The sequence below is a fragment of the Pygocentrus nattereri genome, chromosome 28 (genome assembly GCF_015220715.1).
Source record: "Pygocentrus nattereri isolate fPygNat1 chromosome 28, fPygNat1.pri, whole genome shotgun sequence".
Taxonomy (NCBI): Eukaryota; Metazoa; Chordata; class Actinopteri; order Characiformes; family Serrasalmidae; genus Pygocentrus; species Pygocentrus nattereri.
Window position 1 is genome coordinate 8,983,502 of NC_051238.1, and position 27,861 is coordinate 9,011,362.

General features: G+C 42.3%; 1 protein-coding gene across 1 annotated transcript in view; it reads right to left on the reverse strand.

The window, feature by feature from the left end:
- Window positions 1-27,861, reverse strand: part of plxna3 (plexin A3) — a 239,305-nt gene that overhangs the window by 201,648 nt on the left and 9,796 nt on the right. Inside the window, exons 2-3 of the mRNA XM_037535912.1 lie at window positions 20,287-21,573; window positions 14,825-15,007 (exon numbers count right to left, since the gene is read on the reverse strand). Coding sequence (XP_037391809.1) covers window positions 14,825-15,007; window positions 20,287-21,477 — 1,374 coding nt within the window. The 5' untranslated portion in view covers window positions 21,478-21,573. The remainder of the gene's footprint in view (window positions 1-14,824; window positions 15,008-20,286; window positions 21,574-27,861) is intronic.

The following is a 27,861-nucleotide window of genomic DNA, read 5'->3' on the forward strand; positions in this document are numbered from 1 at the left end:
TCTAAAGAGCTGAAGTTACCACCCATCATGAGGTCAGGGGAGGGAGGTCTGGTGGATTGAAGGGAATCATTTTCATGGATGGTAATCTTTAAGGATGGGCCTGGCCCATATATTGGTTGGTCGATAATATTACTCATTATTACAGTTCTGCACAATTAAAGGACAATTCCATCGTTTTTTCATAATTTCATAATGAATTAATTGAACCAGGCAGCACTGAAAACAGCCATTTAAAGTGGCCTGATGAAAAATGGTGCTTTGCAGAGAAATTTAGCAAGATTTCTTTATAGTGATGGTGACAGGAACCAGAGACACAATGTCTATGACAGTAATATGGCCTTTTTATTTACTATCCAAAACAAGCAGTAAACCTACACGTCTCTTCTGGGTCCTTATATGTAAAGTTAATGATGATAAAATAGTGATAATCTTAAAAATAAGGGACTATTTCACCCTTACAATGCCCTGCATGTACAACCACACATCCATAATAATTTTAAAAATATGTACAATTTTGGCCAAAATCCTATTTTAGCATTTTATCAGGACTATCATAACACAATATCGAAGGCATCAGGCAACATATTCATAACCATTTCATGTGCTAACTTTGTGTAAGGGAGTTTTGAGGGACATCACTTCAGATGTCCGGTTCCTATCACCACCACAGTGAAAAAGTATGACTTGGCAAGATTCTATTAAACAGAGCATTTCAAACAATTTCAAATGACTGGTTTCGATTTGAACCATTTAATTATGCAGAAAATCTGAAAAATCAGTGGATTTCCCCAGTATCAGCAAAAATGTTGATAAAGCAATGATATTTCGTGCATTTAGTGAAGCGTTACACTATAGTTCTGGCCCAGGAAGACCTTCTGCTGTTTAGTTGATTATAAGAATATCACAGTTGACAATCAACATCAGTCAGTAAAGCACTATTTATCAAAAATAACTGAATTCTGTTTCATATTTAACAACACATAGAATTACGCCAGTCCATATCATCAGCTTTTAGCTTTTTAGCTCTTTAAAATCATCCTCAGTATCACTGACAAGTTTCATATCAGCCTGCACTTAAATAACCTCCTCATTTCTTCTGACACGTTATACCCAGGGTGGGTCTATTCCTCTCCTAGAAATCCACTACCCTGCAGAGTTTATTCCCAACCTTTATCATTCACGCCAAGCCACTCAAGTAATTCAGCAGCAGGTGAATATCACAGCCAGTGGCATCAGGATCCACAAAGCCTTCAGCACTGCGCTGCTGCCTGTTTAAAAGCTTTATTAAGCTTTATTGGTCTCTGGGGCAAAGGGGACTGAAATGTCAAAATGGAAAGAGTTTCTATTAAATCCAATGACATTTCAATGACATTTTTAACAAGGCGAAAGGTGGAAATCGATGAGGCTGCGCCAAACTACAGTTTAAAGCTCATACGTCGTGAGCGGAATTATACGGGAGGGGTCAGTGAGTCTGATCTCAGTCCTGCTGGGTCTGATCTAGCTGTCACTACAAATCAGCCATCCTGTGAGGAGAGCACACAAAACCTGTTTCACAGGTGGACATGGTGGTTTTAGTTAAAGGACAAGGGAATAAAAACAGCAGGATTTCACGTTCAGGCCTGCCCTCAGAATCACTGTGACCGGACCATACAATACACTGCTTGTTAATTCTGGTACCTCTAATATAATAGAAAGGCGCAATTTAAAGGAGTAGTTTGGAGAAAAAAAATAAAAACGCATGATCTTCCACCAAGCCCAGGTGGTCACTCGGCCAAGACGTGTCCAAGTTTTGCTAGTTAGTTTAATGTTAGTTTAATGGTACAGCAATAAGGCTAATGTTGCTAACAAACACCAGAAGTCAACAGCCACCTAAATCTTTTGCTGTGCTGAATTATAACCCCCCCTGCATTCAGCCACACAGTGAAGTTTTGCTTTCCTTATAGTTCACATTAAGTTATAGTTACTGAGCAACCTTAATGAAGGCTTGGATGTAGTCTGAGTGTGCTGAGCTTCAAGTTTTGGGGATGTATTTATACAAAAGTGATTACTGAATTCTTAGCCTCATAGCCCATCCATCCATCCATCCATCCATCCAATAAGCTAACACACACACACATAATAGTAATTTACTGTTAACATAATAAAATAGCTACTTACAAAGACAAATGTTGTGTCAGTTAAAACTTTTGGATCAGAATCACTTGTAACAGAATTTGTCTGAGCTACAATGGAGAAAGAATTGACATCACATTACATCACTGACTTCCCGTGGTTGTACTCATAAAGAGAACATATGGGGACAACCAGGAGAAAATCTGTGCTAAGTGTGGGTGGGTATATAGACGTATTAAAGTGGGAACAAACTGAAATGTCTAAATCAATTCAATGTCTCATGAAGGCGAAGCTCAAAGTAAGGAACAATGGGGTGCTTGCCACTGTCGCCTGTGCAGAGAACACATTACATGTGGTTAAAATAAACAATACCTCTCCCTAGTGAGTAACAGTTCTGTTAGCTAACGACAGATTCGCTGTCTAGCTTGTTTCGCTTGTGTTCTGAGCTATACTTTGGCATGTTGGCTTTTCCTATTGCTTAAGGCTGATCTGGCAACAGATACACACAATTTGTCAAAGTATTGAGCTCTATCAAGTCAATGTGTTCTGCTAGACTACAAGTCGTGTCATGACCTCAGCATAATCGCAGCCTGATTTTTTTCCCATATAGCATGTATAGCGTTCCATGTAGCGGTGGACCCTCGCTGTGTCCTGCATGTAGCATGCGGAGAATGATGCGCCAGCTCCAGACGCAACACATCTCTCTGGCTTGTTCCATGACAGTCGATTTACAGCAAACAGATTTAGCAGTGATCAAACGTGGCCGAGGGCCGAGGCGGCTCATAAATCTACTCCGTCAGGCCTTTCCAGGGCCATGCCGCGCCCCGCACACTGATTTATACCACAGAATTAGCTCCATTTCCTGCCCAATCACACACTGATCGGCGCAAGGCGTGAACAGCCAGCAAAATGGCTGGTGGACCTCAGGTCTGACCTGCTGCCTGCTACTGACTGGAGGGCACCCCATTTGTGAGGCTTCTCTAGGGACTGGACAAGGAGGGGGAAGAAGATGCGATCTGTTGCGCAGGAACAGCAGGGACAGAAAGAGGCTGACGCTAAAACAATAAACAATAAAAATCTCTTTCCCCGCATCCTGATGAAATGGATTTTAAATGACTTGCTTTATTATGCTCATTTTGCGCGAGTACAGGCCACTTAAGATTTATTGACTTGAAACTGAGTATGATGCCAGTACTCAGAGAGAGCTGCCGGCGTGGGCGGGGGATCCGAGAACAGGTAGAAAAGCTCGCTGTGCTTAAACGCGATTTGTTGAACTTTAATTATATCACGGCTCCATATGCACAAATGCTACTATGAACAGCCATGCAGTCAATCTAATACTCAAGCTTGCAGGGTTGCTGTATGCCATCAGTCACTTAAAGCTCAGTGAGACAGGATGTAATCTGCTGTTCTCAATCACGTTTGTTTTAAGTGCACAACTACCACAGCACGTCAGTACGTGAGCAATCACAGACCGGATTATTTATCTTCATGAAACATAAACGCGATAAACGCTGTCATGAGGAATGGGATATGCTTCTTTTCATAAAAAGTACACAAAGGCTTCCTGCCCTCGCTTCTCCAGAAGGCAAGGACAAGGCTGAGGCAGCTTGGAGGTCGGCTCGATAGCTTGTTTAATCTGGTGATATACTGTAACTACCTTGAGACCCTTTAGCTGCTAAATAACTACACATTAACGCTACATAAAAAGTCCTTATTAAGGATTCGAGTCAACCCACATACATCCTCTCGCACATCGCTGTGATATACAGACGCATGAAACCAGTACGTGCCCGCGCACACGCGTTCACAGATACTTTCATCCACCAGCCTCACCCGCTGCAGCGTTCCATAAAAAACCCTGACAACCTTGGGTTTATTTCCCAGAGGTGAGATTACGGGGAGTCTGTTGCGGTTGCGCTGCAGATAGCACTCCGGCTGCACACGCATGGCACAGGTGCAGGAAGAAATAGCGACTTCTATTTATTTTCATTTAGCTTTGCATTCAGGGCAAAGAAAGGCCATGCAAGGGTACCCAGCAGCAGGAGGGGCTGTGGGCGGGCTTCTTTTGGAAAGATATACTTCCACAAAAATATATGAAGCTGAACTCAATGTAGGGGTGGGCAATATTATTACGTGTTAAAATTGTTGTGAAAAATATTACAATTTGTTTTTTCAGAGAATATCATAAGTAGGTACTTAGAAGAAAAACTGCTTGTCTAAAAAAAAAAAAAAAAACAACAACAATAATTGGAAAATCCGCATAGTAACAAGTAGCTGATTGGATGTCTGCCCATTATGAAATCATCTGATTGTAATCGTTCACTTTTATTCTTTCCATCTGCTCCTTCTTGAATAGGTTACATTCAGAAACATTAAATTACAAAATGCTGTTTTTTCATAGCAATTTTAAAATGTATTCTTTTTCCAGTGTATTTGTTCACACCTGCTTGTTCGAATCCTCAGACAAACTAAATATCTTGAAACATCAGTGATTCAACACATAATGTGGCCGAGAACCACATACCTTTTCAGGAAGGTGGTGTTAGACTGTCACGTGACCAATCATAGCCCACTTTGGACAGGCCATTGTGGAAAATATCCCATACATTTTTCTCAAAAAGGCTCCTTTTTCATCATAAAGTCCAGTGCAGTCAGCTGTTCACTGTTGCTGACTAGAATTGAGCTGGACAAAACAAAACTTTGCTTCCCATCCGGATGAGAAAAGCACTGAATTAAAGTGGGCAGATGTGTGGATAGCCATTCAGAATGTAGCTGACAGAATCCTGACCGGTGGAATCAGCTTTGTGCGCAAAAGCTCACATCAGACATTCTAACCTCAATTTCAATGTCGCTTCATTTTAACAAATTACAAAGAGAAAATGCTTTATATTTTTATGAATAAATAATGGCTCACAGTGTCAGGAATGCAAAGCCTCATTCTTTGAGGTGCTGCATATCCAAAAATAAAAAAAAACCAAACAAAAAAAAACAACCAGAAGTTTAACATTCACTGCCTTACTGGAACACCAGGTTAGCAATGTTCAGATACCTATACATTCTAATGAACTTCCCCTTCCCCACACCTCATATGGGGAAACAAACCTTAGCAAAACACTGTAAATTTAGCAGAGGTGCAGCCACAAACAAAGTTCAAAAGTTCTGTTTGATACTACACAGTGGTGTCTTTACACGACACTTCTTTGATACAGCAAAAATAAGGCGCATTCATATGCTAATGTTTGGACCAAATATGGTTTTAAATCAGTCATTTGACATTCAGTTTCAAATTTTTAGGCCTCACCCCATTTAAAGAGATTAGAGTCTGGTCTCGTAATGCTTTCCTTTAAGGACTCTGGCTGCACTCAGGTGCCTAGTTTTGATTGCTGACAATATTCATGACAAAAGATGATACGTGAGAGACGTAATGGCAATAGTTTTAAATTTCCATACACTGTTTCAAATTAGGGTGGCATGGTGGGTAGCGCTGTCGCCTCACAGCAAGTAGGGCCTGGGTTTCGATTCCCCAGCTGGGTGACCGGGGTCCTTTCTGTGCGGAGTTTACATGTTCTCCCCATGTTCACATGGGTTTCCTCCAGGTACTCTGGTTTCCCCCCACAGTCCAAAGACATGCAGTCAGGCCAATTGGATGTGGTAAATTGCCACTATGTGTGAGTGAATGTGTCTGTCCGCCCTGTGATGGACTGGTGACCTGTCCAGGGCGTTTCCTGCCTTTCGCCTGATGACAGCTGGGATAGGCTCCAGCAACCCCCCTCCCGCAACCCAGAAGGTGAAGCGGCTTAGTGTGTGTGTGTGTTTCAAATTAGATTTTACAATACACACTGAAATTGTTCATATTTGGTGTATGGAGAAAATACCTTCATGTATCATAATGTTATTTTTGTGCTACATTGCCCATGCTTAACACCAGGAAGCCTGGTTGAAGCAATTCAACGTATTAAGCATTGTTCACTAGATTCTGTGTGGTATTCTTCCAGTTGTGTGGATGTAGCATTAATGTCAATCTTTGTTATGATCTTTAATCACTTCTGGAAATATTTTGCACATACACTTCTGCAGCTGAAGCGCTCTCTCCATCACTCATCTCAGCACACTAATTAAAAAGCGGCTGTAGGAACATCTCCCAACTGGGTTAAAGCCAGGCGGAGTCTGTAGAGCAAAACAAAGTGGAAGCGTGCAAAATTTGGGATGGTTCTTCCTCCAGACTAAGCGGAGATCACTGCTGGTTGAAAACGAATGCGGAAAAAGTGGAGAGGGAGGATCGTTTTGGAGTTCAGTGGAAGAAAGTCTGACGACGACCACACATGGTCTGCTGTGTGACAGAAGAAATATCGAAATTGTGATCAGAGGTGGTGGTGTACCAAAAACTACAACCGGAGAGCACGGCCCGGCCTCAAAATGACTAGGCTGAGAAAAATACATATATTTGTGTTGAACACAAGTGTGTGATAACAACACTCTCTCTCTCTCTCTGTCTCTCTCCCTCTCTCTCCTGGAGCCTCTGCGTTCCTGCTAACTCTAGCACCAGCCTGCAGGGACAGGAAGCACTAACGGCTCTTGGGTGATTTCCGTACAGCTTGAGAAAAGCAGCCCGCGCTCTCTTTTCTCCTGCCAAAACAAACAGGCCATCACAGGGGGAGATAGGAGGCAATTACCCAGCATACACCAGCACTCTTCAGTCCACAGCAGAACAGGTAGACTAACATGCCACACTACCGCACCATGTCAACCTGAAAAACAATGACGCACTGAATTTATTCGATTCAAATGTGTACATTACTATTCACATAATAAAATGTATTACATCAACACAGTTACTGCCAAACGTGAGCGGACAAAACTCTGTTGATGTAATACATTTTATTCATACGGAAACAGTGGTCGCATCTGAAGTAGATTAAATTCAATGGCTTTTTTCAGTGATGTGAAAAGACATTAATATTATTACAATGCTGGTGTTTGGCGAAACATGATCTATTATCTCAGCCCATTTGTTTGCCTCCGAGAAAGGAGGGTTGGCCTACGCCGCTTTTGGTTTTCTATAAACAAGTTAGGCTACTCCGCGAGGCACGCGGCCAGTGGAAACGGAGCGAGTGAACGTTTCATTGATTGCAGATAGCAAGATGAAAATCATTATCCTTATTCACCGCAGACCCTGATCCTCGGATTAATGACCTTGCCCCCGACACACCCACACAGAAGCATGAAACCGATCACAAACACGCCCAGCGCCAGCCTGAGCGGAGCGCAGCTGTCTAATTCCCAGTCCAGAAATCCCAGCCCGCCTCTTGCACATTAGGTCTGCATTACAGCTGAAATGGGCCACATTTCATTAGTACGCTTATGGTCATACGCAAAAGTTTAAACACTCCTGGACTTTTCTAAGAGAAAATAAGTTAAAACTCCCTCAAATTAAAACACAGCATAATTGAATATACTGGAACATTACTGGAGTAAAGTATAAATATTATATATATATATATATATATATATATATATATTTATATATATATATATATATATATATTTAGAGAGAGAGAGAGAGAGAGAGAAAGAGATAAGAGATATCAAAATTAACTAAAGGCCATATCAAAAAACAACAAATCTTAAGAAAAAAAATTATTTCATTTTTGATTAATGTTGTGCTGTAACCCAAAGTGGCCATTGTTTATTCAAAAACTTATATACGCAATTATACGCAAAAACTTCAACAGTAACAAAATACAGACACTTGTAGTTGACCTTCAAATGTTATATGGGCACTTTAAATATTCCAAGTTTAAACATCCCCAGGAGCTCAGTCTTTTGAACCTAACTATTTGATTGAACTAGACACCTGGCATCCTTTCTTTGCTGCAAGTTCATTAAGACTTGGGCTCAGCTTCTGAGCCACTGAGCTAACACTAGGTGCTTATGTTAGCTGCAGTTAGCGTGTTTCGTGACACGACTGGACTGGAACTGTGTAGAATTGTGTAGAACGTCGGCTGTCCTATAGACTGTTGTTGGTGTAGGAGAGTCAGAGCATATTATGTTGCAGTGCATGCTGGGGACTGTAGTGCAACACATTGTGAAACGGGTTAATAGAAAATTTAAATACTTTTGTGGGTTATTCAGGACTGTGAGGTGAGCCCCGTGGGCCTTGTGTTTGACACATGGGCAGTAGAGGGTGTGCAGTGGACTTATTCTCACTTGCAAACATGTCATTTGACTGAGGTGTCCAAATGTTTGCATTAGACTTTACACTGGTACTCTGCACAAAACGTTCTTTCTACATAAAAAATTGATGCAACAGTTTGCAAGTATCCTTTTTCACTGATTTACCTTAAATTGAAAAGAGAGCAAGTCACCATTATTGTGATGAAAGACAGTACTTCGCAAACATTTGAATCTATTTAAATTAAAAGGGAATTAATGACTGTTCAACCATCGCTGAGTGGTTTGATATGAAATGGTTCACGGTCGAGAAACTCACCAGCTCAGATGTCTTTGCACTGATGTGACAGGAATTTTAAATGGAATGCTGATAATGGTAAAATAGTAAAAAAAAAAAAAGAGAGTTTTTTTTTGGAGGACTATTTTGCTTTAAAACACCCTGCATGGTGCCTCTGGCCTGAATAAGACCAACATCTTAACTCAAAAATAGCAGCATCAGCAAGCATACCCATAACCACTTCAAGTAATACATTTCTGTGAGGGAGCTTTCAGAGGCATTAAACGCTTCAGACGTCTGGTTCCCATCACCTCCACTGTAAACAGTTCTGATGGTAAGCTTTCCTAGAACGGAGCACATCAAACCACTCTAAATGACTGTAACCATTTAATTAAGCAGATTTAGAAAAAAACTGGTGGAATTCCTCTTCCACTGGATTTAATGAGTCATTAACAGAGCTCAGTATGAGATGATTTTTGAGAGTATGCTGAGCGCAGAAACTGAGTTCCTTACCTCAGATGTCATTTGAGTGTTATTTACTTCAACACTTTTTACAGTGCATGTTGCAGTTGCGATATGCCTGGTAATAAATAAAAAAAAAAAAACGCAACCCTTAAAGGTTATTTACCTTTACTGAATTACACGAATGCCTTTAATTATCTTAAAAAGGCAAAGAAACTCGTCTAGAAATATAATTAATCAAGACACAGCAAAACCATAGTGACTGGACAGAGGGCTCATCTGTGTACTGCAGCCTTCTGTGATCTCAGTACTGCAAGGCCAGTATTCCAGCAATGATTAACAAATTAAACAAGGCACAGCATTATTGGACATGTGGAGCCACCATTTCTCCTCCTCTTGCCCCGTACAAGGCTTTAGCGGCAAGACGCCGGCAACAACAGCGCTGCTTGTTTTTACTGGCCTTGTCATTGTGTTTATTAACTGCGCTTAGTAGACTGAGGAAACACAACATATGTGGGACAACTCTGAGCTGACCGCTCACAGACCTCTGAATATGACTGGTCAGTGCATTTAGAGTAAATGTACATGACTGGATACAGACAAGGCTGAACAACATATTGCTTGGTAACTGTCATGATTTCAGTGTGCTGTGAGCTTCCTGACCACTGATCACAGTTCCAGATGAGTCTTTCTGGGTTTTTTTCATGCATCAAGGTGTTTTTGTGTTAACTTACCAAGTCAGAATCGTGGTGATGATAGCAACCATATGTCTGAAGAGATTCTAAAATCCCTCTCACAGAAATAAAATAATGGATTGGAATCGAAAAGGACATTGTTTTAATAGATTTTAGACAAGACCTTTGCTTAAAATCTTTTTCATATCTGTATTTATCAGAGAAGTATATGCATGGCAATGTGCAGCAAACTAGTCCCCAAAGAAAACGATGTTTTTCAGATTCATCACTATCACTGGCCGGTGTGGTTCCTGTCAGCACCACTGTAAGAGAACCAGAGTTGTTCAGTTTCTCTACAGTTAATCGTTTGGAAAGGCTCTGTTTACATCTTAACCACTGAATCATGCAGCAATTTTAAAAAGCTGGTGAAATATCCCTTTAAAGAACACTGCATGTATCACTACATGGCTGTTTAACTGGATTTACTGCAGCGTTTCTGTCCAAAGAAAAACGTATCTCTATTTTTGGTGATTTTTATTTGTCTATGTCATTTGAACACAGGAGTTCTCCTTTACATTGCGGGACAATTTCATGATGATTGGACCAATAGAAATGCCCCAAAATCAATTAGAATAAAATCTCTTTGCATGAACTTACATTAAAGGTTAAGGGTGTTTTTGCCCTCTCCTGTAGAGTTCCCATTTTGGAGATACTCGTTTTTCTTTGGACAGTGATGAAATATGAAGATTTGCATGAAAAATAAAAAGATTTTTTTTTAAATGTGGCACTACTGGTACTTATTTTTACTTATTTTTCAACAATAACAGAAGAAAATGATGCTCTAGTTTTCACAACCTCTACACGTCAGGCAGCCTTAGTTACAGAGAGGATTTTTTTCCCACCTTTTTACACCTGCTTGATTCTGATGAGGTGCCTGGGCTCATGAATAGCATGCATTAATTGCAGTCCATTATGATTAGCTTATTAGAGTCTAAAAGTGTGATAAGACGTAATATGTAATTAATTGTGCAGCAGCAGAACCTTCCCAAACGCAGCCTTGACTGCTGCGAGAAAGCTCAGCCTTTCACTCCAGTGGAACGCTTGTGAGAAAGACAAACATAAAGATTTCACCGCACAAGCAGTGTTTATTATGATATGCATTGAATGCGCAGCCCATATGGACGGAGAGAGCGTTTCAAAAATATCATCACCGCAAATAATATACTGAGACTGTTATTACCGGCACAGAGACAAACAGCAAATGCCGTGTTTTTCCATAATGCCTCCAGAACGGGCCAAGAGCTGAAGGCCCGTGACCTGAACATTTGATCATGAACAGCAGTGCTGTGGGTGGCGGGGAGGTATATTAAAACATGCATAAACACACAAACTCCCAATAAATAATGTGGACAGAAAACAAAACAGGACTGCTCCCTGAGGAGTGGCCTTTGGCCTCAGGGCTGATACCAGGATGGATGAGAGGACATTTATATTTCCCTGTTGGGTGCTTGGACGGAGAACACACAGCGCTGTAGCATATTTCACCCCCTCCCTCCCCCACCCCTCCCCTTAAAACCCAACTTCATTTTAATTATTATGTCTGCGGTGAGTCGGCCAAGCCAAGTCAGCTTCTCTGAATGATTTCCTCAGCATCCTGTGTCTCACATCAAATTTATCGGATTTAATTTCTTTAATGCAAAATTGTCTCAGTGAACTATATAACCTTAACCCAAGCAGAAATGCATTATTTTACACAGATCTATGCTGCTGAGTAATGTTAAATTCTGATGCCAGCTGGGTTCCTCTCCTCTCTCTCCCCCTCTCTCCCTCTCTCTCTCTCACGCCCATCTCTGATGTATGTCAGAGGTTATCATACACGCAGCCTGAACCATTTATTACAGTGAGAAAAACCCAGAGCCACAGACTCCACCCTGTCTCGTTTTCTCTCCCTGAGGTTTTGAGTGCCTGCTGCTCCATCTCACATTCTTTGGAGTGGTAGAAGAACCACTTTTGGTTCCCTTAAGCACCTTTCAATGAATGGTTCTTAAAAAAGGAATCTAGTGTGAAGTAGCTTAAAACACAGTATATTTTAAAAACTTGTGCTTGAGAAAAGAACTTGCTGCTTAGTTAAAGAACGCGAAGCTGTGCTGAAGCAACTGCCCACTGGATTCTATTACAAGTGAGTTCTGAGTCAATGGGTTTTCCATTCTTTCCATTTTTAATTACAGGGTAGTCCTGTGATCTCGCAACAAGGAAAGAAATGTTGGGTAAAATATGGGTAGAATTATCAGACTGGGAGCAAACTAAGTGAGAAATTGTTGAACCAATACAATATCTCCAAAGCAGAGCTCAAAGTAGTGGCCAATGGTGCATTAGCCCATGGACGTAACGCAAGTTTCGTGTTATTCATTCGCCTCGTATGTGCGTTTCTTACACATCTATGACCCCCAGCTGCTGCTGGAATTTACTAAATACTGCAAGCCGTTCATACTACCATTTTTAACTGAGAAGCTGTGGAGCCTCTTGGCATGAAGGCCGAGACAGAGGCATCACCTGAAACAACTAACTGAGCGAGGAGCGCCATAGGTGGTTTGTCTCCATACTAGGCTAATGGCTAATTGCTAACCCCAAAAGACTGGCTTTTCCTTCCACTCTCTTTCCTCCTTGTTAACTTATTAACTCATTACAATCCGACGACGCTTCTTTGACAATATACTGGACTAACTTACCTCAGGCTACAACTCACTTTGCACTGTGGTTGCACTGTTTGTACATCGCCTTATTTGAATTAATTTGCATACCAGTAATAACAAAACTAACACCTTAAAAATAATTTCAGCAGATGAAACAATATATTTCCCACTACTGGTAGGTATGAAACTAGGTGGCCAATCACTTACATCAACAATTCAATTAACTACCAGTGATTACAGAATACAAAAACCTGGATTCGTGGTACGAGGGTGGGTTTTAGAGTGAGCACACCATTATTTGTGATAGATTTGGCGACCTGTCCTCAGATGTGTATTCTCATTACAAGATATTTTTTTGGCTTTAAAAGACTAAGATAACAGAGCTGCATTAAATAATTGTTTATGGTAACTGATTCTAACAAAGAAAGATTAGGTGACAAAAACGCTTCAGTGTTACTTCAAAGAACCATATCCACTGAAAGGTTCTTTATGGAATCAAAAGTGGTTCCAAAGAACCCTGCTGGCCTGAACGCCAGCACAGCCATAGTCATTCAGGTGTGACCATCAGTAGCCCAGTGGTGGAAAGAGAAAGTGGGGGGGGAAATGCAGACTGTAACTTGTGCGGGGTATTTTCATAAACTCAGCAGTGACCGTATTATTCTTTAAACATCTCCAGCTGTTCCCTGCTCACAGATATGGTGAGTCATAAGGTGGTGGACTTTTATTATTGCTTGCGGGTTGCGCGTGTGCGCGTGTGTCCGCGCCTTGGAATGAAGGGTGAATGTTTTCTATGGGTTGCAGTATATCTCCTTGCAGGGGAACAACATGTTCAGCAGTATGATAGGATTAAATGCAATTCAACCCCCCTAAAGCTTCATTGGCACATTCTCGCTCGCTCTGCCACGGCTGACATTCACTTGCAAAACCACCTGTGGCAGTGCTTACACACCGGGATTTTTTTACGAATATCAGTTTTCAGAACTGAGTAATGCTTCCGTGCTTCTGCACGGTGACCTCACACTCAATACAGGAGTCGTCAGTGGCCCAACTAACTTTATGCCATCGTCACTGTTGTGACGACAGCTTGTACACCTGAAGGGGTAACTTTTAGGGGTGTAATAATGCATGCATGGAATAAACTCTACAAAAGTCTAATTATATGCTTCCCAGATTAAAGGCATGGTTTACACTTACCCTAGTCGATCAGCCAAAACATGTTTCACATGCAAATTATGCTTCTTTAGTTCTAAACTGGAGCCAAGAGGTTAATGCTGCTAACAAAAGTCAATAGTCACCCAAATCTTTTCTGTAAATACAGCTCCAAAACTTCTCAACTGGCCTCACTCAGGTCTTTATTAAGGTTGCACAGATGTGTCAATGTGGTTTAGGACACAGTACGACTTACTGTGAGCTATAAAAATTAGCAAAACATCACCCGCAGTCAGCAGTGAGTGAGTATGTAACAGGTGGCCTCCCTTTCTGTGCAGCATGTCACAGGCATATGGATGCTGACCACTACATTTTGCGATTTCTGTTGTTCTTCTTTCTATAAATTCTGTTAATCTATGTTTTTATCTATGTTTTTATCTATTGTCTATGATGATAAGTTTAAAAATAGAAACAACAGAAATCATAGCATCCATACGCCTGCATGGCATTCAAGCATGCGAATGGGAGTCAGATTCTGCACGGGGGTCGGAATTCAGCACAGCATCTGTTCGTCTAACGTGGCTGCCCCCAGTGTTCAGCTACAAGGTGACGATTTGTTTATTTTTATAGTTCACCATACGCCATATTAAGCTCTAAAGCACACTGACCAATCTGTGAGACCTTAATTAATACCCTAATTAAGTTTGATTGGGTTGAGAGAAGTTTCAGAGAAGCATTTATAGAAAAGATTTGGGTGACTATTGACATCTAGTGTTTGTAAGCAACTAACAGCTTTGCAGCTTAGGCACTAAACTAAAGGGAAATCTGGAAACAAAGCATGTCTTTGCTGATCAGTTACATCTGGGGTAAGTGGAATTAGATTTTTTGCAAAGGCATTCCTTTAACTTGGCTCACACTGATTTGGCTTTGAACAAAATACGCCCCAAAACATGCAACCCCTAGATTACACTGACTACATTTTTGACCATTTCTGTGTGTCCACTCTTTCTGAAATGTTCAAACAATGTAAAGAACGCCTAGTGCAAAATATAAAACCTGAAAAATGTTACAAGGATTTGCTGAGCCAAAGACATGACAGTTTCTCTCCAACCACATGCAGTCAGACACCGTATCCACTGCTGTTCAAACACCCTAAATTCAATCAGGCTAATGTTATCAGCGTAGCATCCATCGACCATTACAACCGTCCCTCACAGCTGGCTGTTCCACACTCGCATGTAAAACCAAACTCACGCACAGATGGAGAGTCAAAGTGCTTTTACCTTTTTGAGGTGGCCCGTGCGGGTCCCTACGAACACCACCGAGTGATCTCCGTATGTGTAGGCAGCCACGGCAGCCATGCCATCTGTGCGCTCGTCGTACAGCGGCGTTCCCTCGATGACCCGAAGTCCTCCCAGCGGCTGGTTCAGCACCAGGCCGCAGAAATCGTCGCCGATCTGCTTTGGCTGCAGATGGAAAAAGAACAGACAAGGTTAAAGAGATAACATGGACCCAGAGCAAACCTTTACATGCCTGGCTTGAGTCACTACTGAGCTAATTTCCCTCCTTCTATCACGACAAGGAAAATATGAAAATGTAACAAATGTAATATATTTTATTATTTTCTTACGGTCAATTAAAAGTTTTGCCAGTTTTGAAACACCACAACAGTATGTAGATCCATTTGTTTAAGAGATTTATTTTTAAGATTTTATTTTCATTTTTATTTTTTTATTTAAGAAGTTTGACTGTCATGATGGTATGTATATCAGTTTTAGATATGCAACATATCTGTTTTTAGATTATGCCATGTGTGTTACAATATGTCTACAAAATGTATGTATTTTAATTCTATATTTTTTTCTGAACCTTTGGCACCACCATGACAGTATCAATTAGATTTACATATACAATATATCTATAACAATACAGATTTATTTTATTTTAAAATTGACAGGTTACATTTATATAGACTTCAGATTTTTGTTGTATATAATGGAGTTAATAACTGAAGATTGGTGAGGGGACAAGTCTCTCTTCCCTCTAACCAAACATTCTATAAATGTATCTTCTCCATCTGTTTCCTGTGTCGACGTTTTTGCACCCCACTGCCTCATCATCTCTCCGTTTTTCAGAACTCCAGCCCAAGTTCTCAGAGTTTTCTCCCCTCCATCAATCACACAGCCTCTTCTCTTCTTCTCATACTACAACCATCTCGTCCCAACTCACAAAATGTGTTTTGACAGATCAATTTGTGCTAGACATAAAATATCTATACCAAAATATATACAAGTGCAAGGGTGCTAAAGACCGGTTGATAAAACACCCTGCATCTGACTTAACAGGTCACTGGAGCACAAATCTGGTGATTACTTTTCTTTATTGCACGTGACACGTGAAAAGCGCATCTGGGCAAACAGAATCAGCTGAAGGCCAAGGTAGTAGAAACTGACAATGAATCTGACCTTGGGAGGTTACATAGGCCTCTGTTGACAAGCTTAAGTGCCTGATATGGTATCTGGGGGAGGAAGTGGGGGGAGGAGACAACCCCCTCAGCAGGAGGCTCAGAGGAGAGGGCTGTGGGATTATACTGCCACTGACACACACCCATCCAACAGACATGACATCATCCAGCTCCACAGCTCACCGAGAAGAGTTCATCTCTTTGGACATGCCCTTTCTCTGAAGAGCCCCCAAACAGCTCACAAAAACACTCTGACGGGCCGTAATAGGGTTCAGCTGACATGGAAGTTGGGGGGGTGTTGGAACCACGGAAATCACCACTCGCCATTTTCTGATGGGAAGCCGTTCGGGAAGACTTATTCAAAAATCAATTGTATTAGCGAACATCTGCAGGATATCGCCAGGCCTAATGATGATGTCATCGAGCGCTGACCCACTCCTCCGCTCATCCGGTGAACTATCGACTGTTTCAGCCTCGCTACAGTCACGGCGGCTCCTCCGTCACTTTTTCTCCTTTCCACCTTGCTCTCTTACCCCGCATAAAGATTCACTCTCCTCAGCGAGGTCGGCCTACCCTCCAGATGACATCAGCAGCACTAATGCCCTGCCATCCTTTTACCCGGGCGTTTGATTTAACACTGCAGCCTTCCGTTCAGACTGTGCCTCCCGGGGCAGATATAACTCAGACGCTAATGACGGCCTATAATGCTCATGGATGAAGGTGACGCAGCACATTTTTCTGTGGTAGTGTCTGGCTTTTGCCGTTAAATCTGCTATTTGTGCGCTGACCTGAGGCCAGTGTTTCTGTTATGATTCTATACATCATAACACTGGAGGTTATGATTAGAGTGATCCGGGATCAGCATCAAGGCCAGAGCAAAATAACCCCACAAACACCAACATTCGTGTTAGAAAAAGAACAGACAAACCAAATGAACCGGTGAGAACATTCTCAAACAGTGTGAGGAGAACATAACAGAAGAACGTGAATGGCAGAAAACATTCTAGGACTGAACGGGGAGAGCACTCTAGAACAGTGTGAATGGAGAAAATAAACTCTAAACCTGTGTAAATGGAGGGGAACATCCTAGAACAGCACAAATGGAGGAGAACGGTGTGAAAGGAGGGGAACATCCTAGAACAGCACAAATGGAGGAGAACAGAGTAAAAGGGGAAGAATATTCTAAAATTGTGTAAATGAAGGGGAACATTCTAGAACAGCACGAATATAGGAGAACAAGGAAAATGGGGAGGAATATTCTAAAACAGTGTGAATGGAGGGGAACGTTCTACACCAACACAAAATATTTTGGGAGAAATAGGCTCCATATGCCTCTTTCTGCTTTATCTAGCCCATGGTTCTCTCATGGTTCTCCGTATTTTACGTCAAAAATGTTTCAAAATTTCTCCTCGTCGACATCTACAGCCAGGAAACAGAAACAGGGTAGGGGTTCATGTTATACACCCAAGAACATACTGATGCAGGTTAAGGTTTTTTCCCTATTTTCCAGCTTTCAAAAGCTGGCAGAGCTTCCAAAAGTAAGTTGAAACCCAGTGACTGAACGTAAACACATTGGCGCTGAGGTTAGAGTTACAGTTAGGCAATATTTTATAACAAATATGTGGAGGTACACAGTAACAAAGTATTTAGATGTTTCATCACAAGATCACCAAAAAAGTTCTGTTTTTCTCTAATACTTTGGGTAAATATCTCTCAAGTAATTATGAGAATCGGTACAAAGTCCTGCTGCTCCAGTGTAGCACAACCAGCGTTATCCACCAAGAAATAAACATGATGATTCATCCTATAGGGATATGGAGAACAGTCTAGAAAATGTTAATGTGGCATGTTTTTAAAGCTTGAACAGGAGGAGAGCATTGTAGAACAGTGTAAAATAGGGAGAACATTACTAAAGACTGTGAGCAGGTGAAGAACGATGTTGAATAGTGTATACGTTGTGAATAGCGTGAATGGTGGTGAACATTCTGACCATGTGCCTGGCCAACATTCTAGAACAGTGTGAAAAAGATAACATTCTAGACCAGCATAAATACGAGAGAACAGTCTAGAACACTGTGAATAGGCAATAACATTCTAGAGTATCCCAGCAGGTAGAGCCCAGCAAGCAAGCATGTGGGTTTGCTGTTTGCTGGTGTTTGTTGGTGTTTGCTGGTGTTTGCTGGTGTTTGCTGGTGTTTGCTGGTGTTTGCTGGCTCGTTGTTCTTTGGCCTCAAAGGAGGAATTTGTACTCCTTGGCTTCGCTCTTTGTCCCAGCAGCCATCTTGGTGATCATAGGGTGGTTCGGGGGGGGTTATGTGCGCGTGTGTATGAGTGATTGTTAGAGGGGATGGGCAGGGTTATAGGAGCGCCTTGTTTTTCTGCATGCTTATGAAGGATAAATGTACTAAACGAGGCAGGAGCACGCACACCCTCATTATGAGGCGTAGGGCCGTTGCCGTGCATGAGAACGGCCTAATAATACCCCTGCAGCAGCCCGGCACCCATTTGCATCAGTCATGGGGAACCCTGGAGCTACCTAATAAAAACAAGCACAGCCACTCCTACATAGAGGAAGCAGGTCATCGGGCTCTCTCTCTCTCTCTCTCGTCCATCTGCTCAGACTGGCCTGAGAGGTGTCGTGCCATTGTTCTCAGCACCATTACACAGCTAGACAAATCATTGTCTGCGCTAACAATAAAAAAAATCTCTTTTCAAAAACATTTCCCATGTCCTAGTTCTCCATTTTGGCCGGGTGTGAGCGTAACATTATGTTGATGTTACAGCCTTTCTGGAAAGCAATACTGGTAGAGCCACTAGTGCTTTCCAATGCATAGGCTTGCAAGCCAAAGCATATGAAATAGTCTTTACACGGTCAACACCCATCAGGACAACTAATAAAATCCGGCATATTTTATGCGGGAAACTGTTACTGATATTAGCCAATAAAACAACCTTAAATTCCTCTTAGGCATTATGGATTACCAAAACTTAACCCTGGGATGTGGCTTTGACAGTATTTTTCAAGTACAACCAAAAAACAGCATTCTCACCTTCATATACACTAAACAGCAGCATGTTGAAAAGTATATGTAGGCCGTAAGTTTTAAAAGGAGCCCGGAGGCAAGCTTAAAGGCAAATAAATAATATAAAATCATAATTGCAGCTGTTATTCATCTTTTCTCAGTCAATTACACCAGATAAATATTTAATCTTTTTATAACAGTAATAATCTGGAGAGAGTACTCAGAGGTAAATTAGATCCACGATACACTCGACTCGTTTCAAATGTCACATTCATAGTGCCTCTGACGTCCAGCCGTCGCCATCCCCTGGAGTGATAAGCTGGGCTTCACTATCCTGTTTACCTTCCATGGATTTTTCATCATCTGTACATTACAGCAGATCAAGTCATGTAATCGTGTTAAATGGCGTTCTCCTACATGCACACTCACTGATGAGCCTGCATCGGATCATAATAAGGTCAGTGAACGTCATACATGACATCCGCAAATTGGCCTTTTAGGAAAACAAACAGACAAACAAATGGGGGAAGTGAATTATTGATCGAACAGATCATTGATTAAACAGAGACAGAGTGATACTTAAGCACGCTATGACCCCGGATCGAAATGATCCTAATAAAGGATGTTCATAAACAGAATTAAGGTAATGTAAAGTCCATTAAGACAGCAGCTCCAACTGGAAACTGGAGAAGTTTTTAAAAATGCACATACTATTTGAGAGTAATTGCTTTGTCTGGCTGAACCCTTGGCGTAGAACCATGGTGCAGTGCCTTTTGGTTGTTGTTAGCTGTGTAGCGTTTACTAACTAGCAACACTAACTAGCAATTTTGCACAGTAAGGTGATGAAGTTTTATCAGAAAAAATCAAATATCATGGCTTTGAAATATTAAGCCTTTTAAAGTAGTTTACTGCTATGGATTATAAACAGCATTGTATGCCACTTTTGGGGGGTTTGAACAGGTAAATGCGTCAGGTCGCAATGATTTCTGGGCAAGTTTCTGTTGACAAAGTCAAGTCATGTTCACTGGATCCCTCACGGAAGGGTCCATCAAAGACACTTCACTCAACCTAATAAAGGAACAGAATGGCCCAGGGAGTCCCTCAAGGGGAAATGGCGAGGCCAAGTGGATGAGGGCATGTCAAAAACAGTATTGACACAAGTGGTATGACACAATGGATTAATACCGGAATAATAACTCTAGAAATGAAAGGTGAAAACAAACCAAACAGAATGAGAATTAGCTTTATCTGCACTCACCGTGTTGATGCAGGGAAGTTCCTTATTGAGTAACCATGGCAGAGACAGCTTCCCTTCACCACGGTAGCAGGACTTGATCCTCTCACGCATAGCCAAGTTGATCTGATGGAGTGTGAAGAGGCACAGCACTGTCTCCCTGGGTGGATTTGACCGGTTCTTCTGGCCCTGGGAGAACACCACAAAAAGCACATCCTCATCTTCTGAAAGACCCAGCGCTTGGGCCAGTGCCTTGCCTGGCCGGTGCTTGTAGGCAGCCTGGACTAAGCGGTACTCTGCGCCATCCTTGGTACAACCAAGTGGGAACTCTACATAGGAGTAGAACTCTGTGTCATTGGAGCACATCCGGACAATCTTGGAGGTAAAGAACTTCTCACCGGAGGCATCCATCTGGGTGAGCTGGGTGTCCAGCTGTAATGTAAGGAAGTAAATGTAGGAGCGGCTGGAGAAACCGTAAACATAGTAGATGTCAAAGGCCGGGTACAAGGATAGAGTATCAGAGGGAATCTTGATCTGAGAGGAGACAAACTCATCCTGGTAGACAAGGCTGAACATGCTCACGCTGTCCTCATCCTCCACCAGTTTGCGACTGGACAGAGTGGGGAAGTATTCCGACTTGCCATCAATGGCAGCGCCAATAAAGAGCCTGCTGTCACCTTTCTTTTTCTTCTTTGGATCACTCCTATCATCATCGCCCACAACAACTCCTGCCATTCCATCCGCTTCACGGGCTCCAGAAAGGTAGTGCTCCTTGCGTGAGTGAGGTTCCCCTAGCTTGAAGAGATCATCCAATCGGAGGAACTGGCACACTCCCTGCCAGATGCTGCCACAGGCCACCAGCCGGTTGCCAGCATAGTCGATGAGCAGAAGCTTGTTGACATTGTCAGAAGGCTCCAGCTTGTGGACGCAGGCACGGACATTGGGCGGTGGGTAACACTTAGCATTGTCTTCCATAGGCCCTGTCTGGTGTGAGCGTAGCTCTGTCAGGTTCGCCGACAGCTTGTAGACTCTGTTCACAGCACCCACAAATACCTCGCCTGTCCTGCGGTGGACAGTTAGGTGTGTGAGGCTTGTGTCCTTCACCCGGAAGGTGAAGCCCGTCTCCATAGGTGGCCCGGTGGGGGTTGCCGGGAATGCCACGATGGTTCCCCAGAGAAATGAAAAGCAAATCGTCGACAGCCATGAGAGCTTCATGATTCCAAAGCTTTCTTCTGGTGAGGGGATGAGACGGAGCTCTTCCCTCAAGCTTTTCAAAGACTTTCTTTTCTTAGCAGTTTCAGTAGTTCATGTCTAGAGAGAAAGAGAAAAAACGGAGCGGCTGGGTTAGTTTCAAAATGGATTATGCAGCGAAAAGCAGTCTTATCTTTAAAAGTTTAATTGCATTAGGCAATGAGTGGGAAAGTTTTACAACACCACATTCAGATTTTCTGCACTTTTGCAGGAGTCCCACTCAATCCATCCATTTGAAGGCATTAATGTCTCGGGGTGGACACTGAGCCAGTGAAGGGGGGGCAGCTGGGAGAAGAGGGGGGCGTTTAGGGTAAGAGTGGTTTGGGGCAGGGGGGTGAAGTATTGATCGAGTGGCTTCTGTTGATGCCAAGCCTAGTCACTCCCACTCCTTTCACTCAATGGATTGCTAATAAACCTTTACAGCCATTGCTACGCTAATCCACAGTACATTTGTTAATTAGGCAGCAGCACTTGACCAGGCTTAGGGAAATGACAGAGGCCAGGGTGAACATACAGAGGGGAAACAGTGAGGGAAAAAATAGGATGTGCTGGACATTTCTATGGTATATTATGTTAACAGGTCAGAATGTTTAACATAAGTGGCCTGTAGATCAAAAGGATGGCTCTTCTGCTCAACTGCCACTCCCCCTCTACCAGGCACAGTGGCAGAAATGAAAGTGATGCTTGCGGCTTTCAGCTTCTCTACTCTGCCTTCTCGCTCAGTGGCCCTTTGTTTCTCACTCCCTGTCCCTCTCTTACTTCCTCTTTGTTTCTCCCCTCATCTTTTTTTCACTCTGTCTTTCACTGGCTCCCTCTCAGTTGTTGCTCTCTCTCCCCCTTTCTCTCTATCTCTGTTTCTCTTTTAACCATCTTAGCTGGGTTAGGAAGGGTCAGGCTAAGCTCACACAGGAAGAATGAGGCTTTACTCACTCCTCAGATTCAGCGGTTTGAGGTTTCAGAAGGGTTTTTTTTCTTCCCTTCCTGCAGCTGGCAGTGGCCTTCGAGCCAGCCTTAAATTTGGGCCGGGGAGGCACACGCCCAGGCCATTGCCAAGTCATTTTGTTTTAGCTTTAACTTTCCATCAGCGAGGTGATGTAAATCACGGCCGCACGATAGCCAGTGCTGGCAACACAACTGAATTCCAGCCCCATGAGATCCTATCAGAAACCTTTTCTTGCCACAGCCCCTGTTTGTTTAATCCACCCAGGTGTATAAATAGCCTAAAAAGGGAATGTCTGGATTATTTAGCCAATCTAGTCAAATTCTAGTGTGGCCTTTGTGCTAGCGCGAGTGAGAAGTATGAAAATTGCTTAGCCACTCTCTATGAGGCTAATGCTCCACTGGCCTTTACACCACTAATGAACCCTAATTAATCAAAAACAACATTCCTATATGCTTCCGTTCCCGTAAGCCAGAGATGCAAATATTGCAAAAGGAATGATTCGGCATCACCGCATGGGCTGCCGCCTTTGGGTTTGATGCAGAGTCGGAGTTCATTGCCCATTGTAATCCGGTGATATATTGTAATACATTTCCTGACTAGTGGAAGACGCTATTGAGCGGCAATCACGGTGATTTGATTAGCGCAGTGGAGGCACAGGCTGGTGCCAGGAGGAAAACGCTGAATGATGCTGCAGCTTCTTAGCTGAGCTGAATGCACCGAGCATGTGCTGATGGCTGCAATGGAAGGCAGATTTAACAAGTCAAATGTGCGCTTGTGAAGGTAGGCCGTCTATCGAGGCCACGGCTTTCTTTTCATATCCAAATAAGTCTCCATTAGCTCCATTCTTTTCATAGCGCATCTAGTTGTTTTCACAAAGTCAAACACTCACTGGGTGGCCCACATTTTAATTACGTCTAAAGAAGTGCTGAAAAAAAGTCCTAATTAATCAAAGATTAAACCATTTCACCACATTTCCAGTGTCTTAAAAAAGAAACTTCAGTGACCACATTAAATAAACATAATGAAACCGCCAATAAGCAAGCACTGAAAGCTATTATGTTTGTACATCAGCACTTCAGTTTTCTGCCCAAACCCAAATATTTTTTTTTGAAGATGTGACAGACACGCTTTAGTGCTCTGCAAGTTCTTCAGGCACATCAATATTTCTGACAAATGCCCCCTCGTGACTCCTCTGCCTGAACTGCACTGGAAACAGGGAAGTGTGTGGAATCCTGATGAGATTTTACACAGAAAAATCTGCAGCGTTCAGGCTGTACACAACCATGCTCAGCCTTTCCAGCGCCCAGGTGAAACCAGCTCGCCTACTGCCCTTTGTTTATTGTGCTAATTTTAGCCCAGCATAGCATCTATTTGGCCATCATTGTCTGACACTGATGAATTAGCATTTCAATGAGAACAATCAGGAGCAGAAGAACCTAGTGGACACTAGAGCCTGGTACAAGATTACAAACACTATGTTGCATAAAAATCAAATATACACAATTTTCCACTTTCTCAGAGGGAGTCAATCAGCCAAGATGTGTTTGGTGGCCAAATTTATATTCTTTGGTTTAAAACTGGAGCTACAAGTTTAAATTGCTAACAAACAACATAACTCAATAGTCACCCAAAACTGTTTCCGCCATTTTTATATTTCATTAGGTATGTTTAAGTTGTGGGGATGCATTTACCGAAAAGATTTTGGTGACTATCGACTCGTATTTCGAAGCTACATTAGCCACGTAGCTCCAGCACCAAAATAAATTTTGGACGTGAAACATGTCTTGGCTGAATGTTAATCTAATGTTAATCTTTCCCTTTGAGAAATGATCCTTTTGTGTTCATTTAGTTAATATATACGTTTTAGGTTAAAATATTTTGCTTTTCAAATTGTCTAGATATCTGATGTTGAGAATCACTTTGCAGTCAGCAGCATGTCCATATAAGGAACTGTGTGTTTATGGAGTCTAGAGAGCAATGTGTTTTTTTCTCAATGGGGAAAATGAATATTGTCAAAGATCGCAGTTTTCATGCTTTGTGGTAAAAAAAAATGTTCCAAAGCCGAAACGTTTGGTCCTGCGTAGTCTTCCCCCAAACATCCCTGTATTTGTGGTTAAATTACAAATACTGCTACATATACGCTGCAAGCAAGCTAACTCCTGTGCATTAAAATGACAATTCATGATAGTAAATGTATTGCTATAATTCAACTTAAATGCACTTAACCACCACATCTGGAAAACAGGGCGGTTAAGTGGCCAGTCTTGTGATGTCAACTCAGTCCGCAGGACTTTTAGCTTGTTTGAAGCAATAATCATATTTAGCCTATTCAACAACCTCATAAATCAGAGGATCCAGTGACATTCAGGGGAAAGAATGTACGTAGAACAAAAGCGTATAGACGATACTCTTAACACTGATTTTCGAGAACGGCCTTCATTTTCCCCATAAAGAGAAATGGCTTAGACACAAATTCCTTATATGGGCATGTAGACAATGACAAACTGACAACAAGACTTCTGAGGTCCACTGGGCTATGTGCTGTATTGCAAGACACAGTTTTCCCTAGTGGATGGATGTCTTTCTATTTATGTAGATAAGACAATTTTTCTATCTATGTCTTAGCAAAAGTGAACAAGGTGTTCTAATGACAGCAACCACAGGCAAATAACTCTTATTTCTATATTACTTGTACTCTATGTTGTGTGACAAAGGGCCTGCCATACACATCACAGAAAAAAGAGAGAGAGACAGAGAGAGAGTGGGGGGGAGAGAGAGAGAGAGAGAAAAAGAGAGAGAGAGAGAGGGAGAGAGTCACTAGTCCACCTAATCAAGGACTCCAAAACACTGGTCTCTTCACACCACTTTTGTAATGAGGGTCAACAGCACTTGATTAGAAGGGAGAAGGAGGGGGGCGAAAAGCGAAATAGCTCTCTTCACGGGATTAGGAAGCCATTCTGTGTCTCTAACACACACACACACACACATCCCAACCATGCTGAGACTAAGCACTGGCTTAGGCAGACGATGAAAATATCAAAAGAGCAACAGATCTGATTTCTGCAAATTTTCCATATTTGTACCTTTGCGTAATCCATTTAGAAGTAGTTTTATCCATTTTTATGGTTTCCTCCAATTTAGTTAGAGTCATTTCCTGCAGCAATGGGCCTACAGCCGCTGCACAACAATGCCAGCATTTTGCTTTCTCTGATGTGTACAAAACCCACTATGGGACCATGCAGGTACACAGGTGAATGGCACATTGCAATGGGAGAAAGAAAGAATCGCTGCCTTTCTAGCTTCTTGTTGTGAACACAGCCAAATCATAGTCTCATACCATTCCAGCCAATGACAACATGGCCAACTGCACTCTTCGTTGGCCTCCAGGTGGCACATGGCACAACTGGGATTTGAACCTGAATCTCCATAGCCTGTCAATGTAACACGCAGAGGGACTTAGCCTGGCATGTGTTCAGATTTTTTCCATTCCCAACCTTCAGTGAAAACCCAGGGCTGTTTATTTTCACCCTGCCGAGTTTGCCGACTCATTCACCCGTGAACTCAAGGCTGCTGTTTCTCCTTTAAATGTCTCTTCTGTCATCAATGCACAGAATTTGCTGACTGCAATAACACAGGCATGATGAATGTATGGTTTAGATGTATGTGTGTTTGTAGATGCCCTTCACCCATCCGAGTCTCATTCAAGTACAAGGCAAAAACTCTCTTCTCCTTTTTGGGAGATGTTTGCATGTGCTTCCACATAAACAGTGCCACTGTATCTTTTCAAAATGTTGCTCACGCAATGTCACTGGACAGCTCAACACGCTTGGAGGAGAACACTAATGGTGCATTCATGTTTGCAGCTGTTCCATTGTTTTAAGCCTAATGATGTTTTATTTGCCCACCATGGACAATTTGCATTGCTAAAGCTCTCCTCTGATAGTCATCCACTGTCATCATCCATGCCATTGTTTGCGTAGCTTCATGTCGCCATAGATTGCATACAGCTATGAGGTATGGAATGACTTTTTTTCTCAAGCAAAATGTGATACTGTTACGTCAGTTAACAGATGCCTACGTTGGCAGAGTCATGGGAGGAGATGGAAGCACTCAGAACAGAGGAGGCCATTTATGCTCTCTTGATTTTCAAATTACAGGCGGCTGTGGCATTACCAGTGTTCAAACTTCCCTACATGATGGCCAATGCTTAGACCCTCAGGAGCAAAGTTTGTCTTGTTTAGCAGGTACTGGCCTGCTTAATTTTTCCCCACAGTTTTTTCTTCCTATTTATTGTGCTGAATGATGTGAGTGATAGATAAGAGAGGGGGGACCATCCTATGCCCAAAGACAGCAAGGCCAATTAAGTTCTTCAACTCAACATCTTACAATCTCTCACTGTAAGATCTTTCAGGATTTCTCAGTGCTGCTGTCACATTTGTTGTGTTAACGAGGCTAACAAAACCAAAAATGTAATGTAATGTAATGTTATAACTGAAGTGTGGGGGGAGGAGCATGCCTGAACCCCCTCCTTCTTAAATCTAATGGCCTATAAATTCACATCCTCACACAAAGTATGGATATGAGCACCTACTACTCTGGGGGTAGGTTTTCAGAGGACAAAGACAAAGGCTCTGGATGGAAAACTGACAGGGCTAAAGGCCGGTCATGTGAAAAACCTGACTTGCCTGGTAAGAAAGATTTTTGCTTTCGCTCAGTCTCCTGTCTCCACATCTTGATGTCCCATCCTGCAATACTGATGCAGCCACTGACAGACTAACAATTTTCACATAGCTCTCTTTCAGTGGGTGTATCTGCAGACAGAAATGATGGGGCATGAAAACTACAGCTCAGTGGTCTTTGCATGTGTCACGATTGATGTGAACTGGCACTATATGGGGCATTCTTCACATAACGGTAATGCTTCTCTCATGGCTATTCTTTTTCTGTGCAAACACGCTTGCAGACGCCAAAAGAAATGAAAAAATGTAAAATAAAATCTCGCTCATTTGATACAAGAGACTGACAAGGCCCCAGGCAATTATTATAAACTGTAAGTTTTGGCAAGAAGATGCCATGACTTGGTGAGGTATTCCATCTTCCAGCACGCCGCCTGACTGTGTTTCGAATTAGTCAAAGAAGGTCAAGGCCTCCATATTGACATAAGAGCTAAATTTTGCAATAAATACATTGTGCAATAGCTCTCCGATGACCAGCCAAACAATAGTCCTGAGCAATGTGAACTCCAAGGGTCAACAGAGGCCTGCTAGGGGAATCAGTGCAAGTGCTCGGATTGCTTCCTCTTTTTTGTTATGCTGGTGTTCGGTGTCATCCTGCAGGAGACTGGGGTCGGCCCTTCTGTTTACTTTCATCCTGTCACTCCTCAAACCAATGTGAAGAACCAAGCG